General features: G+C 41.9%; 2 protein-coding genes across 7 annotated transcripts in view; both read right to left on the bottom strand.

Moving 5' to 3' along the window:
* The window catches only part of zbtb47b (zinc finger and BTB domain containing 47b), a 24,136-nt gene extending 14,608 nt beyond the window's left edge, over positions 1–9,528 (bottom strand). The window contains exon 1 of the mRNA XM_005722688.2: positions 9,378–9,528. Coding sequence (XP_005722745.1) covers positions 9,378–9,380 — 3 coding nt within the window. The 5' untranslated portion in view covers positions 9,381–9,528. The remainder of the gene's footprint in view (positions 1–9,377) is intronic.
* Positions 9,529–12,276: 2,748 nt separating this feature from the next.
* The window catches only part of nktr (natural killer cell triggering receptor), a 17,572-nt gene continuing 13,581 nt past the window's right edge, over positions 12,277–16,267 (bottom strand). For all 6 annotated transcript variants that reach the window (XM_005722680.1, XM_005722681.1, XM_005722683.2 and 3 more), the window contains 4 exons: positions 15,485–15,568; positions 15,223–15,282; positions 13,238–13,339; positions 12,277–12,999 (listed from right to left, as the gene is read on the bottom strand). In XM_005722680.1, coding sequence (XP_005722737.1) covers positions 12,930–12,999; positions 13,238–13,339; positions 15,223–15,282; positions 15,485–15,568 — 316 coding nt within the window. In that variant the 3' untranslated portion in view covers positions 12,277–12,929. The remainder of the gene's footprint in view (positions 13,000–13,237; positions 13,340–15,222; positions 15,283–15,484; positions 15,569–16,267) is intronic.

Genomic DNA, 16,267 nt, shown 5'->3' with positions numbered 1-16,267 from the left:
GGATAGATTATTGTAGCAACACCAACACAAACTGTATAAAAAGATGGAAGTAGCCACTGTATCACCCATTCATTCATGAGTTCCTGTTTCTGCACAAGCGTGGAGTCGATAAAACGAGAGAAACCGCTCGTACAGTTGCTTTTTATTTACAAGTTGCCCCACCCTATAGCAAACCCTGCTTTATTGTCTTATGACTGCCACCAAGAACCACGATTTAACAAAAAAAATATCGCATTGTAATCAATAAGACTTAAAACAAGCAAGTGAGCCAATTTACTGGGAGACTTTTTAGTGTGGATGTGTACCAACTTAGGTGAGAGTAATTTTCCCAGAGATTTCAATACGACGCTTATGTTTGCAATCAGATTTTTGCAATCAAGTTAGCTCCTTTAACTCTATCAATCAGGAAACTCTGTGAAGTTACACATTTTGCTGTTACTCTGAAGCAGAAGGCAGAAGACTTTAGCAGTCCAATAGTTCGACATGAACACAATGATTTCACATCTTTTGTGAAGTTATCCTTTGTTAGAAGGCACTCAAAGCTGGAGAATCTGGCGCCAATTTATATCTACACTGGTAGCTCACTGGTGCTGCCACTACCTGATTTTGAGTGTGCCTGCATCTGCGCCTTCTGCTTCCAGCCAACAAGGAAATCCTAGTTGGCTGGAAGCTTTCCTGGAAGCTTTACTTGTTAGCAAGGATAATAAGCTCTGCCAATCAGGAAGCTCTGATTGGCAGAGCTTATTAACTCAAAAGTTTGAGATACCCAACTTGAAACTTCGAGTTATTGATTGCTCTTTCCTTATTTTGTCTCAGTGGCAGAAAACAAGCTTCAACAGAGAATGCCCCCTACTGACCACGAGAAAGAATTCAGGTTTACGGCATTTTAGTATTGGCTTTTTTTTCAGACCCCAAGGCGCAGTCCACTGTTAGGCCCCCTAAGACCTGAAGTTGTGGACCTTATCTGAAGCCAAAAACTTTAAAGCTGTGTCTTTTTGTTAATAAATACACTTCAAACAACAACAAAGGGGCACAGAACAACTACTGATGCAAAATAACCATATGGGAAGCCAAATGATTAAAATGATCACCCAACAAAATAGCTGCAAACCACCAATGAATCACAAAGACGCACAAAAATGAATGTTATTCTCTGGTGTACGGCTCTTTGAGAGTGGTTTGGGCCTTTTACATGTCTGTGCCGTGGGCCTGCTGTCTTGTAATTCATCCTTGTGTCGAGTAGAAGATATCACGTCTGTCTGCAGTCTGCACTCCCTCCTCTGCTCTCTAAATCCAATCAGCACAGCGACCTGCCGCTGACCTTGAGACAGAAGAATATACAGTAGCGGATGCATGAGCACATCCAACCATGAGCCCGCAACTCTATGCATGCATTCCTTCATTGTAAACATGCATTTGCTCCTACCTCAGTAAACGGGAAGTAAAGAAATTTGGCATAGGTGACGACACTGCAGAAATAAAGGTGAGGCTCGACTATAACCGAACTCCCGCTATCCCTTCATCAGACGTGTTGCTCTTGCACAAATGAGCCAGACTGATAATAGCACAAGTGACAAGGTCTTGCGTTTAACAAGCCCTGTGGTGATCGTTACAGTACTATGATAAAAAATGCAAATAAAAATCAGTGTTCAATGACTAAAGGGGAAGCCACAGCAGCGGGTAGCTCATTGCTAAGGTCACATGCACAGCCACATTAAAGTGGAGTTTAATACTCTCCAGGCAGGCGCTGTTTATCGGATAATAATGGTATTAAGGCTGACAGTTACACCTTGTGATAGTAGACTAAGGGATTATGTATATAATGCAGAAAACTAGTTGTGAGTGTAGGCAGATTGGGAAAAAGTCAAAATCAGCCATCATAAACAATCAAACAGCTGTGTGGTCAGAAATATCAGAATATTAAAAACTACTCTCGGTATGCAATATATAAAACAAAAACAAAAAACAATCTTTAGACAACATACTAATTAAGTGGCAGCATATTATGACTTCTGGATGATGCCATTAGTTACCGCACTAGGCAATGGCAGGAAAAGGTGAGTACATCAGTTGTAAACAACACCAGTGACATATAATTTGGGGCTTTTTTCAAAACATGTTCAGATTTTTATAAAGTTACAGTACTTAAAAAAAACAAAAGCAAACCCTAGTATGTTTCAACTTTCTCGCCCACACCGAAAAAGACTCACAGCGCGGGTTTGAAAAACATGCGATCATTGAGGTTAACGACATCAACTCAAGCTAATTGGAGTCAGGAGTGAGCAACCTGGAGTACAATCAAGACGATAGCGGAGGTGTGAGGTAAAGCTCTCATAAGAAGCATCTGTGAACGTTGAACGAGAAGAGCTCCAATCAAAAACTCCTCATTTGCATACAGCTGGTAAAGGTCACACATGAACAGTTTAACTATCGACAGAACCACAGCCAAAGTGTCTAGAAATCCTATCAGTTTAGTTCTAGGGTGAGCTTTCCTAAGAGCAGGCACTCCGCTGAGATGACTGACACATACTGCAGATTGCTCATTGAGGTGAATTAGAAGACCAGAGAAGCAGCTAACGACTTAAATGAACCACTGGAGGTAGTTAACACTGTTTGTAAATATGTCATGAGAAAATCACCGAACAGGCACGCTGTCCGTGGCAGGACACCACAGAGAAAGCTGCAGCTCTTTCCTAAACTCTGCTGAGAAAATGTTTTGAGGGCTAATGAAACGAGCTGTTCGTGAAGAACATCCAGCGCCGGATACAGCTTAATTACAAACATGAACACAGTCCCAGAGTGAACTACGATGGAGGGAGCATAGAGGTTTTCAGGGCTGCCAAGTCTATCAAGGTATCTTGCATAATAATATCAGGGTGGCTGCCTGCCCACTGAAGCTCAACAGAAGATGGATGAGGCGCACGAGTTAATATACCAAATTAAAAATCTACCTTTTGGAGAGGCCCAGTCAGAGCCAAGACTTTAACCTAATAGAGATGCTGTGGAATGACCCCAGGAGAGTTATTCACACCAGACATCCAAATAACACGTCTGAGCTGAGGCAGATGAATGGCTCAACATTCACCTGAACTGTGTGGTAGGTCTCATCAGCAGATCCTGCAGTGATTTGAGGTTATTAGAATATTCATCCATGGGTGGAGGAGTCAAACTAAATAGCCGGGGATTGGACCGGCAGGGCCTACGCCGTTGGCTCGCCCACTTTTGTTTCCTTCACTTAAGAAATATTGCAAACAAAACAAACCTTTTCTGTCATTCAGTCATCTGGAAGTTACACATACTCCTGCATCCCTTCACTGACTTCCAGTGAAATTCAAAATCCACTTTAAAATCCTGTTACTAAAGATAAAGCTCTACACAGACAGGCCTTTAAGACCTTATCATTACAGACAGTCTCTCCGATCTAACCAGGGTCTCCTGACTTCCCCTCGCTCTGATTTTAAAACCACATGATCGTTCTCCTGAGGTTGTTGCGACCAACCTGTGGAACAGCCTTCCTCAGCCAGCTCCTCGGCTTACCTTTTATTAAATATTTGCTTGCATCTGTGCATGTTGTAATTCAGTTTAGTTTTTAGTTTAGTCTTTATTAGTCTCAGCGTTAGTTTTAGTCTTTTAATTGTTTTTGCATGTGTTTCAGCCACAGGTATTACAAGAAAAACTTGTTGAAAGCAGATGAATCACAGTCTTGGAGACTTCCAGTCTCAATAAACATGTTCATCAATGCCTCAACAGGCAAGCTGTAACAAAACTAAATCTATTTTTCTCTATATTTTAAATAATTCGTTTAGATAGTTTTACAAGTTCACAAAATCATTTCAGTTTTTATTCAAAAACCTGGTTTTAATTTTAGTTTATTTTAGGTTTTTCACATCTAGTTGTAGTTTTTCGTTTAGTTTTAGTTCACTTTAATAACCGTGGGTCTGATGAGGATGTCTTCTTGGTGAGGTGTGCTGGGCATGTTTTAGTATGAGAAAGGCGCCCAGGGGTAGGCCGGAGGGATTAAATTTTTCGGCAGGCCAAGGAACGCTTTGGTATTCCCCAGATGAGCTGGAGGAGGGAGAGGACTGGGCTTCTCTGCTTAGGCTGTTGCCCCCGTGACATGGCCCTGCATAAGCAACAGAAAGTGGATGGATGGATTATCCAGTGGTTCACTTACTTGTCATTAAAGACACAAATGATTGTATTTTTACATTTCTGGCTTTAGGATAATGTCTTCTGTCAAACTGATGCGGGAACAGCAGATCTTCTGTTGGAAAAGTCCAAGTGCAAAGCTCAGTAATTAGAATCACTGTTAGTTGCAGGCACGAAGCCTCAAATCCAAAGAGGAAAAAGTCAAATGAACTCTATACAACTTTCATCAACAACCTGAAAGCTAAATGAGATTTCAGGTAAAATGTACAGCGAGACGATTTCAGATATAGGATGAGGTAAATTCCAAATTACTTTACAGTTTGCTGCTGGTTATTCAGTTTCTCTTTCCACCACTTTAGCTAATTATTTTATTCCCTTTAGCCTATTAAAACATTTAACTTTCTTAACCACAGCATTCACTGCTGGCTGCAATTAATAAAGACAATATTATCAGCATTAACGCTGCTCTAATCCTAGACATCCAATCTCCCCTTCACACTGTTGCCCCCCCAACCCTCCCTCCCTCATCCTAATCTAGCAGTTTGGACTTGCCCCAGCTTTGCCCTGGTGGATCTCCACCAGCTTCCTTGATTGGATTTAAATACATTTCCATCTATATGTTAATGCAACCACAGGTGACAAGCCAATCTACAACTGATATGCGTTTACCCGAGCATGAAATTGGGGAGCACAAACAAAAATAAGGATGAGAACACGGCATGAGCAGCATCTTGGCGACGTACAGTACATTAAAATTTGACAGCGTGAGCGGGATTGCCTCGGCCACACGATTTGCAAAGTCCTTTTAGCGTCCAGTCCTTTGAGAACTGGTCGATGACGGGTTTTATCGGTTTGGGGGAGGCTGGAGACAGTGCTTGCATTGCCCAATCAGAAGCGACGCTGAAAGAAGACATCAACCGCCGGTGGCTTGGAACTGCGATGACGAGCGGTTGGGATAATCAAAGGAGCTGGGTGAAAGGGGGGGGAGGTGGGGTGATGAGGTTAGAGTGTCCGCACTGAAGCTCTGCCAGGAAGTTTGTGTCTGGGCCAATGAGCTGGGAGAGGAAGCGCTGAGTCAGGAACCCTGGCCAAGAGAGGGGCCTGTGGTGCTGGCATCTCCTCCTCGCACACACGTTACAATGGTTCGCACACCACTGCCCCACTGGAGTCATAACACGCTGTTCCCAAGCCAGCACCGCGCACGCATGTGCACGACACGGGTGCACATGCGTGTATACACGCAGGGATGTGACGCCAAATACCTGTGGCACCAAATAACCCCAAAAAACTGCAGAGATATTTTAATTTCTAAAAAAGAAAAAAAGAAAATCAGGTCCGAAGAGACTAAATTTAAATTTGTCCATGTGAATGATACACTGGCTGAAAGATGCACCTTTGAAGTGATCTATTAGAGACAACAGATAACTCTGATGTGCAGCAGAGAGCAGGTGCAGACATACCCGAGGGTTATTACACAGGCTGAGACTCTGATATCTTCATTATCCCTTTCATAGCATGACACAAAAAGAGAGGAGGCAAACACAAGCCTCTAAAGAGCTCCTTATCACAGGAATCTCTCTGCTGTGGCAAAATGCGCGTGCGTGCGTGTGTGTTCGCATTGGGCGTTGATGTGTTTGATGAGAAGGTCAGAGAGGACAGAGAAGGAGGGGGGGAAAGGTAGAGTAGGAGCATCAGCTTTCTATAGCTGCAACCAATAAGTGGACAGCAGGGAAATAATGAATGCAATCTTAAAGGAACACCAGCAGCAGTACAGTTAACGCATTTTGCAAATGTACACATTTGCTTTGTGAGATAAGAAAACATACGCTTGTTTTTATATAAAGCTACATCTAGCATGAAGTTAGTTCAGGGTCTCAAACATGGATTTGTGAGGCCACTGGTGAGAACAATGGTGCGATTCCCTGATGATGCCGGTAAAAGTTCATACTTTTGGCCCAGCTTCAGCTCACCATCTCATGGCTCATACTTTAATCAAGTTCTATCTTTTTCTAGATGCATTTATGCATCAAATTGTTCCTTTAAGGCTTAATCCTGAATAAATAAATATTATATTAAGGCGGCACAAGGTTTTTAATTTAACTTGACCTTTTTCGTTTCAAATCAGTTCTGTGCATTATTATTTTCATTATTTATACTACTCTTAATACAGATAAGCAGCTAAAACGGATAATGATGTCATTCCCATTCAAAATCCAAACATTAATCTATGTCTATGACACATTTTTATGACTGCTAGATCAAGGATCCCTTCTTCTCTGCTTGGCAAGTGTCTGAAAACAGCACAAAAACTCATCTGCACTAAAGCTTCTCCTAAGTCTCTCTCGCTGACCTGAATTTTGCTAAAAGCTATAAGAACACTTTAGAAGCCCGCTCCGTTTTAAACTCTCTTAATATCTTTAAATGCCTGACAATGAAAGGCTAATAGAAATCCTCATATCGAGCATTAGGAAAATAAAAAGCTGTCTGGCTTCTTTGATAATGGAGTTCAATGTCTTTTTCTTTTTTTTTTAATGCCATAGTGTTAAATTAGAGTAACTTTCCCCCCTTGGATACAAAGACAACAATACTGGGTGGCACTGCTGAGAATGAATAAATCCACATCTTTATTTGAAAATGTAAAAAAGTAAAACAACAACCTGAGTGTACTTCAAGCAAGCTGGTGCCACTTGAACCAACGAGAACAAAGGAAACCTTACATAAGCCCAGTGAGTTTGACCTTGCTGTCTGCGCAGCCTTGTCCACTGTTCTTAATCTCAGGGGCATAAATTAGCAGCACCTACAGCATGCTCCGAGTTTCCAAGAGAGCGGAGAAGTCCGCGGGAGTTTGTTGCTGGGTCTCGGGGAATGACTGCACTTGTCACAAAGACTAAAGACAGCTCTCTCACTCAGCACCCAGAGACAGTGAAGCCTCAAAGTCAAGGGTGGGCAAGAATGCCCTGAATAGGCAGTTACGTAAAAACTCACAGCACCCTGGGAGGATAGAGAAGGAGCTGCTTAGGACCTCACAATGCTGACTGAGGCCAAACTGTATCACGGGGCCAGAAACGTACAGTATAAGTGTCTTTAGTGTGTGCGAAACTAAGGCAGATTTACATTTTCACAATAAATGAAGACAAAAAAGCCAAATAAAGTCTTTTCATTTGAATAGGAGGATCTCCATGCAAACGCCCTCTTCAGTGCAAAGTATATGGGGGAAAAAAAAAGACTCCAGCCATTCATTTTCAACAGTAAACCTGTCGGGGTGGAGCTGAAGTCTAACTAGGCTGAGATGGGAAGAGAGCAAGAGTGCACGCTGGACACGCAAATTAACAATCAGCAGCTAGTCTGACATGCACGCCTTTGAACTGTGGGAGAAAAAGAAGCAGAACCAAACTAAACTCAGCGCAGGCACAAGGAGAGCACGCAAGCTGCACTCAGAAGCATCGCAGCCAAGCCAAACGAGCAGGATAGTACCCAGAAGCCTCTTTCTGTGAGGTGACAGCACTAACCACTGCACCTCAACAGGTTAAAGATCACTTTGCGGTAGCTTTGCACCTCTTGCGCCCATTCATATTTGTATTTTGCATCTTTTTTTTAGGATGTTTTATGTCCCTCTGTGGTCGATTTCTGTCTCTTTTTTTCCCCTTTCAACTAATCTTTGTGGTCACTTTCAATCTTTTTATTTATTACTGTGTCTCTGTACTAATTTTGAAAGTCCCTGTTGATTGTTTCCATCTGTCGTGTGTCACCTTACACATTTTGTCCCATAGGTGTAGCTTTTGTTATTGTCGTTTTCACTTTTTGCCCCTTCCACTGAGTTATTTTTCTATTTCTGGTCATCTGAGCGACTTTATAATAATGTTAAGAGACACTTGCATAGTGAGGATCTGGTCCATGGGCCCCATGATACCGTGGGCACCTGTTGTCTTTGCTGCTAAACCCTTTGTGTAATCCGGCCATTCGGTATTGATTAAAATCAACATAAGCCCAGATTAACCCACCTTGGATATATCAACAATCTAATTTATGAAATAATCACCAAAACAATTAAAAGATTCACTCTGTCTGATCTCTGGTGCATTGCATTCGCCATGCACACTGTGCACTTGACCTCAGTTTATTCTTCTGCACTTGCAAAGAAAAAAACGAGAAAAAAATAAAATAAATAAGTAGAACATAAATACAACATCAATCAGACCTCCCTCACCCTCTTTGCTCCCACCAGAAGCCACCCAGCGAGCACCAGGGCTAACCCCGCTGACCTGACCCAGATATTAACCCAAGCCTCCAGATGTGAACGCGTACTGGGATTACTCCACCGCTGCATCAAGCTCCACATGCTTTCCTAATGAGGCATCCTAAAATGACCCTGGAGACAGAGCGGACTGTCTGCCTCTGTACTGTCGGCCTCTATTCCCACAACTCAGCCTCTCCGTCACAATCACCCTCCGATCTGCTAACGCGTGGAGGAAAACACAACTTATCCACGCTGACAAGAGGACGAGGAGAGCATTAGTCAGTACAAATACGAATCAGTCGTCTCCCTAAAGCGACTGACCTCATGCAGCAGCCTAGAAAACTCGTCACAAGCCAATAAAATATTGCACATTTTCTGCTTCAGCTGGACTTTGTTTGCGTTATTTATTTATTTATAACCAGGCAGCTTCTTCTATCAGATCTCACTGGTGATGTTTTCCATCTCCACCTCTTTTCACCTCTACTTGAGTGTCAGCCGCAATCAAAATAAAGTTATGGAGACGAGAAGAGCGGCATCTCTCATGAAAGCCTCGCTAACTTGTCCTGCACCGGCTGTCTGGCTCGCTTGGAGAAGGAAGGGAAAGGTGGCACTTTCACTCGCACCAGTCACGACCTGAGTGCTTTGCAGAAGCGTCCGATATGAAGGAATTTAACTCCTTCTCCGCATCAATGTGGCTATTGTAGCCATCGCATTCTTTCAGAGGGGGTCTGCTTCGATCCACCCCCCACACCGCCACCACCAGCCCCCTCAACTTGTGCCATGTCGGCAAGTTACAAACTTCACCGCAAACGATACAAAGCACGAAACACGCGTGTGACAGCCAGCTGTAGGGGATCTCGACGACGCGCAAGTGTGGCAAGTTTGATCGGCCTGCTAAGTAGCTCAAATTTGCAAGAGATCAAGAAGGGACAGAGAGAGAGGGAGAGAGGGAAAAAAATAAACAAAAATGCAGCTCTGCTCTGTAGCCTACCATTTTGATCCAGCGTTTCGAGGCTCAAAGGAGTCCCAGAATAACTCCTTTCGCACCAGTTTCCCCCTCGCCATGAAAATGACCGTTGGATTGTCACATTTCTCCAGTTTTTTTTTTTTTTTGCCTTATCCTGAATCTTTTTTCCCCCCCGTGCTGCTGTAGCATTCAGACAGACAAAAATGCAGAGGCTGCTTTTGCAGAAGGAATTGGTGATTGGAGCTCAGGGATCATATGGGCTTTTTTGTCAGACGTTTTTAAAGGGACACGGTACTGTTTAACGCTGGAGTTGCGAGACAGGCGCTTCTCTCTCTCTCTCTCTCTCCTCCTTTTGTACTGCACGTGAGCGTTTTAAAGCTAGGAGGAGGAATACAGACGCAGGCGTAGATGGCGCAAAGCCCCGGGTGCGCTTTCTCTCACTGTGCGCTCCTGTAACGGTGTGACGTCAGGGCGGGCAGACAGATGCGGAGGTCAGCGAGTTCACCGGTTTCCCATATTACAGAAGTCATCCTAACTTCATTTGGCGCCACACATCTGCGCTATCGTAACTTTCTTTTTTTTTGAGTGCGTGCTAAGAGCGCAGAAATATGGTTATGTTATGCACATTGTGCAAAATGGTAACTAAGAGATAATCCACAAAATGTGCAAAATTTCAAATAAAAATCGGCACTGCAATTCCCTCTTTACATAAGGGCCCCATTACCTGCTACTGGGGGCCAAGAATGGCTTTGAAACACTTAACGGAACCACATCGCCCATCTTTTATATACAAGAAGAACCCAGTGGTCTGCTCCCTTCAAAGGAAATAAACAGTCTCTCATTTTCATGCTAGTTTCAATTCCATCCAGGCACGACTGTGGACCTGCACAAGGCTGGAATGGGCTCCAAACCCTCACTCTGGAGCTCCATGCAAGATCTTTCATGAGAAAGGTGGCAGATCGGACCAAAATGGACCAGACTGATTCTTATATAGCACTTTTCTAATCTCCCAGAGTACTCAAAGCGCTGTATACAACATGGATAAACTCAAGTGCAAACTAACCAACATTCACACTCCGATGAACACATCAGAGGCTAACTTGGGATTAGTATCCTTGCCCAAGGATATTTGACTAGAGAAGCCAAGGATCAAACCACCAACCTTCCAAGCAGTAGCTGATCTGCTTTACCACCTGAGCCACAGCCACCCACAAGCTCCTCCTGTGGTCCCAAGAACACCATTAGTAACAGACTATATATTGAAATCCTGCAGCTCCCCTTGCTCAAGAAGCCCCATCTGAAGTTTGCCAGTAAACATCTAAATGAATAAGAGAAGGTTTAGGAGAAAACGTTATGGTCAGATGAAACCAAAATTGAGCTCTTTGGCACAAACTCAACCTGATGTTTGGAGGAAGAGAAATGTTGAGTATGATCCAAAGAACACTATCCACACAGTCCAGCACGGAGGTGGAAACATGCTTTGGGCTGTGTTTTTGCTAAGGGTACACGGCGACTTTACCACACTGAGTGGTCAGAAAGGAGTGACTAAACACATTTTCTTATACAAGACAAGATTTCACCTTTCATGTTTTGTCCAACAAAAGTTGTATTTTCTCATGTTCGACTCACTGGAACTTCCTGACATCCCTGGAGTCCTGGGCTGAGGCTAGGTTTCCTCTGGTAAATCATGCTTGTCTCGAGGCCCCCTGTGAGATTCCTGCACCACAGCACCTCCTTTGAATATCCTGTCTGTAGAATCATAGCAAGGTGGGAAGAATGACAACCTGGAGAAAGTCCCATACCTGTATTAATTCATGTTCAGGAGGCATAAACAAACACATTATGCTGTTTAGGTTGCTCAGGTAAACCAGGAATTCAACATTTTACACAAAACAAGAGAAAAGAACAAGCGATATAGCTTAATATATTATTTTCCTTTTGTTCTTTAACGCCTTTTAATCTGGGAGATGTCTTAGCTTTTCTATAACATTGAAAAATGACCTTTTTTATGTAAAGGCAAAGGCAACAGTGACTCAAATAACCCCTCATCGCAACCAAAGTATGCAGAAGAGCATCTCTGAAAACACACTGAACCTTGAAGCAGCAGAGGACCACGCCCAGCACCACTCAAAGAACAGGAAACTGAAGCTACAGTTGACACAGACTCACCAAAATTGGACAAGATTGATTTTTTTTTTTTTAAATGATTGAGTCAGAATTTGTCATAAACAGCATGGATCCATCCTGCATCATAATAACAGTTCAAGCCACTGTTGGTGGTGCTGTGATGTGTGATGGATATTTTTTTGGCACACTTTGGGCTCATTAGTACCAACCGACTGTACATAGTTTAAACACCACATCCTTCCCTTTATGACCACAGTGTAGCTACATTCTCCTGGCTGTTTTGAGCACAATCTTGAACATGACAGTGGGTTCACTGTACTCAAATGACCTCCACAGTCACCAGATCTCAATCCAATAGAGCACCTTTGGGATGTGGTGAAACGGGAGATTCATCCCGGATGTGCAGCCGACAACTGTGTGATGATGCCATGTCAATATGGACAAATCTCAGAGGAATGTTTACAGAAATTTAGCAGTCCTAAAGGCAAACTGGAGCACTACCTAATACAGTGGTTATTGAGCATAACATGTAGCTCATGGACAGTTCTTAGAACAAGTAACACATGATTGGAATCATTGCTCTATTTGTAATGAAAGAAAACTGGAATCCATATCATCAGTTTGACTGAATATGGCAGTTAGAACTTCACGGTGGGGCTTACCGTTTTGTTCTCTTACGCACACATAGTTAAACACACTACAGATATAAACTGAAGGTAGATGGCACCATTGCTGAGGTACAAATAATTCAGAGATCCTGAGAAAGCAAAGAAAAACACAAAATACCAGACCAGAGTTCAAGATGTGTTGGTATTTATTAAATGTAAACATTTAGAACTGAATAAACCTACATCTGTGGTACCATACTTTGAGTTTAGTTTGAACATTCATGATACAATAAAATAAAAGCACTGAAAAAAAAATAGTTATAAAAACAAATTATTCCATTCAGTGATGACTTTAGGAAAACTTTCAAAGCTTAATGCAAAACCTCAAAAACACATCAAGACTGAGACGATTAGACTCTTAAACTGTAACAACTTCAGTGTATAAAAGAAGTAGAAAACACAATCCATGAATATAAAATTATTTAATTATTTAGAGCATATTTGTCATAATATTAGTATTAAGTATATTTCACTTTCAAACTTTCTGTTTGATGGACTGTGTTGGCAGATTTTCAGCCACTTGTTGTGACAGCCCCAAAAAGGAGGCCTTTGTATCAGCTTGTAAAGTGGTTTATAAATTTACATTCATTTCCTCAGTAATTATAATGCCAGCTTGTGCCAGGTGGACATACACAACCATGTTAAACTGACCATAAGACTGGATTTAATTCTTCCTCTTAGAGCTTTAGGAGCTGATCTTTGAATATATGACATTGTCCAGACTTTGTGGTTCTGATCCTTGTCATCGGGTGTAAACCAGCAGGCTGCCTTAAGGCGCAGCTCAGCTGTAGCGACTGCTGCGACTGTGGCTCCTGCGCCTAGAAGAACTGCGACTGGACGAGCCATACGACCTGCAGACAAAAGAAAACGTTTCACCTTTGAGGCACTGCAGAGGTGTTTACAATGCACAGACGTGTGGAGAACATTTAGTGGGGTGTTTTGGCTTCTTTTATCTTAAAGACACTGAAACGCATGTGAAAAAACAATGATTTTCAACAGGACAGAAAGATTTGAGAGGGCGAAAAGGTTGAAGTGAGACCGGCCACATCGTTAGTGTCTGTCAGAGTTCACCTGGGAACTCAGTCTTACCGCGATCGGCGGTCTGAGCTCCTGTAGCTGTCACTTCGCCTGCGCCCTCGTCTCCTGCTCACACTCCGACTCCGACTGGAATAGCTGTCATAGGAGTCTGACCTGCATTAACATCCAGCCAGGTGACAACACAGATATTATTTTGGGAATAGCAACAGAATGACACCGAATTCAGTCATGACATGTAGAGCTTTAAGACCCATTTCTGACATGGTTACAAATACAGCTCAAAAGTAATTATCAGGGCTTCATAAGCTTAACTTTAACTATTTTTAAGCAGCAAAAAGTGGGTTACTTATCATTTTAAAAGGACATGCAGTCCAACAATAATCGATATGAGCAAACAAGAACAACATCACTGAGAATTTAAATATTTTAATAGTTGTAATCGGTGAAAAACAAGCTCAACAATGGTAAACAGATCACGGTATAAGGGAACACAATGTGTCAGGGAATCGGCTGTTAGAAAGAGCGGATTGGTGAGTTTCATGTGGTTTCTGATACGTAACAACAGCTGTGGCTCCAGATGTGCTTGCAAAAGTACTGGACTAGTTTGACTATCGTATGGATGCCGTGTGTTAACATTGAGCACTTGTGGATATTTTCAATTTTGTGTGTAAAATTTTATATTAAGCCATTTACTTCAAGATTTTATGTCCATTACTATAAAATATTATATATTTTTAATTCTGATGATTCTCTTTGACACACTGTATTTTAAAAGGTGACATTTAGTGCCAACAGCAGACTTTTCAGTATTAATTTTACTACCCTGTAAAATAGGGCTGTTTGATGTAACGATATATATCGGATGACGATATAAAAACGTCTATCGTTTCAGTTTACGCTATCGTTTGTTTCGTGGTGTCGCAAAATAAACTGTTTACAGCAATATTTTTTCATCGTTTTGATGGTCACTGTAGTGGCTATATTAATTTCTTAAAGTTCTCTCTTTCTCTTATATTTAATATAACCACACGACGAACTGACAAGCGCCTGTTTTTATGCGTTGTCGTTAGCAACAACGATGGCGAAACCATCGCGTGTCCGCTTGTTTATTTTCCACATAAACCTTTCACAATAAAGCTCAAGATCCTGTTGAGCCTTTTCAAAATAAACTGAATCACGTGAAAGAGTATGCACAGTGTTTACGGATGAGAAGTAAAAAAGAGCCGCCAGGTGCTAAAAAATAAACCTTAGACTCAAACGTTAGAACAGGCTTTTCCCCGCAGCACGCCGTGTAATAAATACTCACAAAGAAACGGCGGCCGTTACAACTTATGTCTAAAAATATATAGTTTCACGCGTCAGTTAAAACACTCGACTCCAGGTACACGACGCCCAGCTGGAAACACTTTACACAAGTCAAGCTGCCCGAGATTCACAGAATTTACAGAAGATTTTGTGATTTTTATCGTTATCGGGACGATAGATGTCTTATATCGGGATATATCTCATATATTGGTCATATCGCACAGCCCTACTGTAAAACCTTTCAAGCCCTGTTTAAAGACCTTCAGCTCAAAGTTTTGTGTCCATCTTAAGACATATGGATCCTGTTTTTGGTCTAAAGTCTGATCATTACAACAATCCCATCAATCTGACTGTACCGAGTTTTGTTTTTCCAGTTTCAAGCATTCATCTTCTGTGGTGCCACATTAAATGTTATTGAAAATACTGATGGATCTGCACATGCTTTTAGGTTTTGAAATATCTATACTATTTATCAAAAGTCTAAACGTTTCTTTGTCTGACCAACAGTCCTGCTGGTAAACCTGCTGCTTAATAAGACGAAGCAGAAAATATTCACAACCTCAGCGATATTTGGCCAAAATTATGAGGGCTGTAAAAAAATCAACTGATCTCTTACAAACTTATGTGTTCTCAGTTACAATTATATTGCCATTTTTTAAGCTCAACATACTTCATTGCGTTTCTATGAACAATTCCACATTTCTAAATGTGACTTAAGTGTCCTCACACACCTGGATCTTCTCCGGCGAATATATGAGCGGCTTCTGGAATGACTTCTATTGTACGTCCGGCTGACGGGAACAACGGAAAACACCAAAAATCAGAGGTTTAACTTCAACATCATAGATTAGTAACTGTTAAAACATTGTGGGCACATTTATAAAGACATTTTTGAGTTTTCTTCTTAGGAATCAACACAGAAATCTAAAATGCCAACTACAGAATATTCCCTATCAGATCTTGCACTTGTCCCATGAGTGTTTCATAGTGTACCTGTGACTCCTGTAACTGCGGTACGTGGTGCTGCGAGAGCGAGATCGTCCTCTCCCACGTCTCCTCCAACTCCGGCTACGGCTCCTAAAACAGCAACGGTGCTGTAACTTACATCTCACTCACATTCAGGGATGGAAATTGAAAAGAATTTAGCGATTCCATTATCAGCATCACTTATCCATTCGATTCTCTTATCAATTGTTATTGGGTTTTCACTGGCTCAGTTTTGAGAGTCAATGCCATTGTTAAACAGAAGTAAAGAAATTACATTCATCTAAATGAAATGCATGCTGTGGGTCAAATGTTTGTGCGTGTTGAGATTTCCCCTCTTTGTTGTGATCAGTGTTAGAGTCGTTACTCAAAAAGTCATTGTTACACACAACACTTTTCTTAAAAGTCATGCAGCACGTTACTTAATTACTACTGGGACAAGTAATTTGTTATACTATGCTGTTTGCAAAGAACTGAAGTTGTGTTAGCAGCATAATGCGGTTGTTTCTGTCCTGGATGCAGTTTTCCACTTTACCATTGATCTCGTACATAACCACGCTCTAGACTAAGTTGGTATTTTCCTCTGTCACGTGAATTAAAGTCAGCTGATTGTAGCGTGAGTGCAAGATTGATCGATAAGCAGCCAGACTAATAGTCCCAAGGAATTGGACTACTGGGAATCGGTTTTCTACAAAATACGGTCCTTGATTACCATTCCTACTCACATCAAACAATTTATTAAGATTCAAAGGTGGCGTCTGTAAATCATCGCAGTGCTTTATTCTCACTTAC

This window comes from Pundamilia nyererei, unplaced genomic scaffold (genome assembly GCF_000239375.1).
Source record: "Pundamilia nyererei isolate P.nyererei 1_Seehausen unplaced genomic scaffold, PunNye1.0 scaffold00007, whole genome shotgun sequence".
NCBI lineage: Eukaryota > Metazoa > Chordata > Actinopteri > Cichliformes > Cichlidae > Pundamilia > Pundamilia nyererei.
This window is presented reverse-complemented; position numbering and strand designations above follow the sequence as displayed.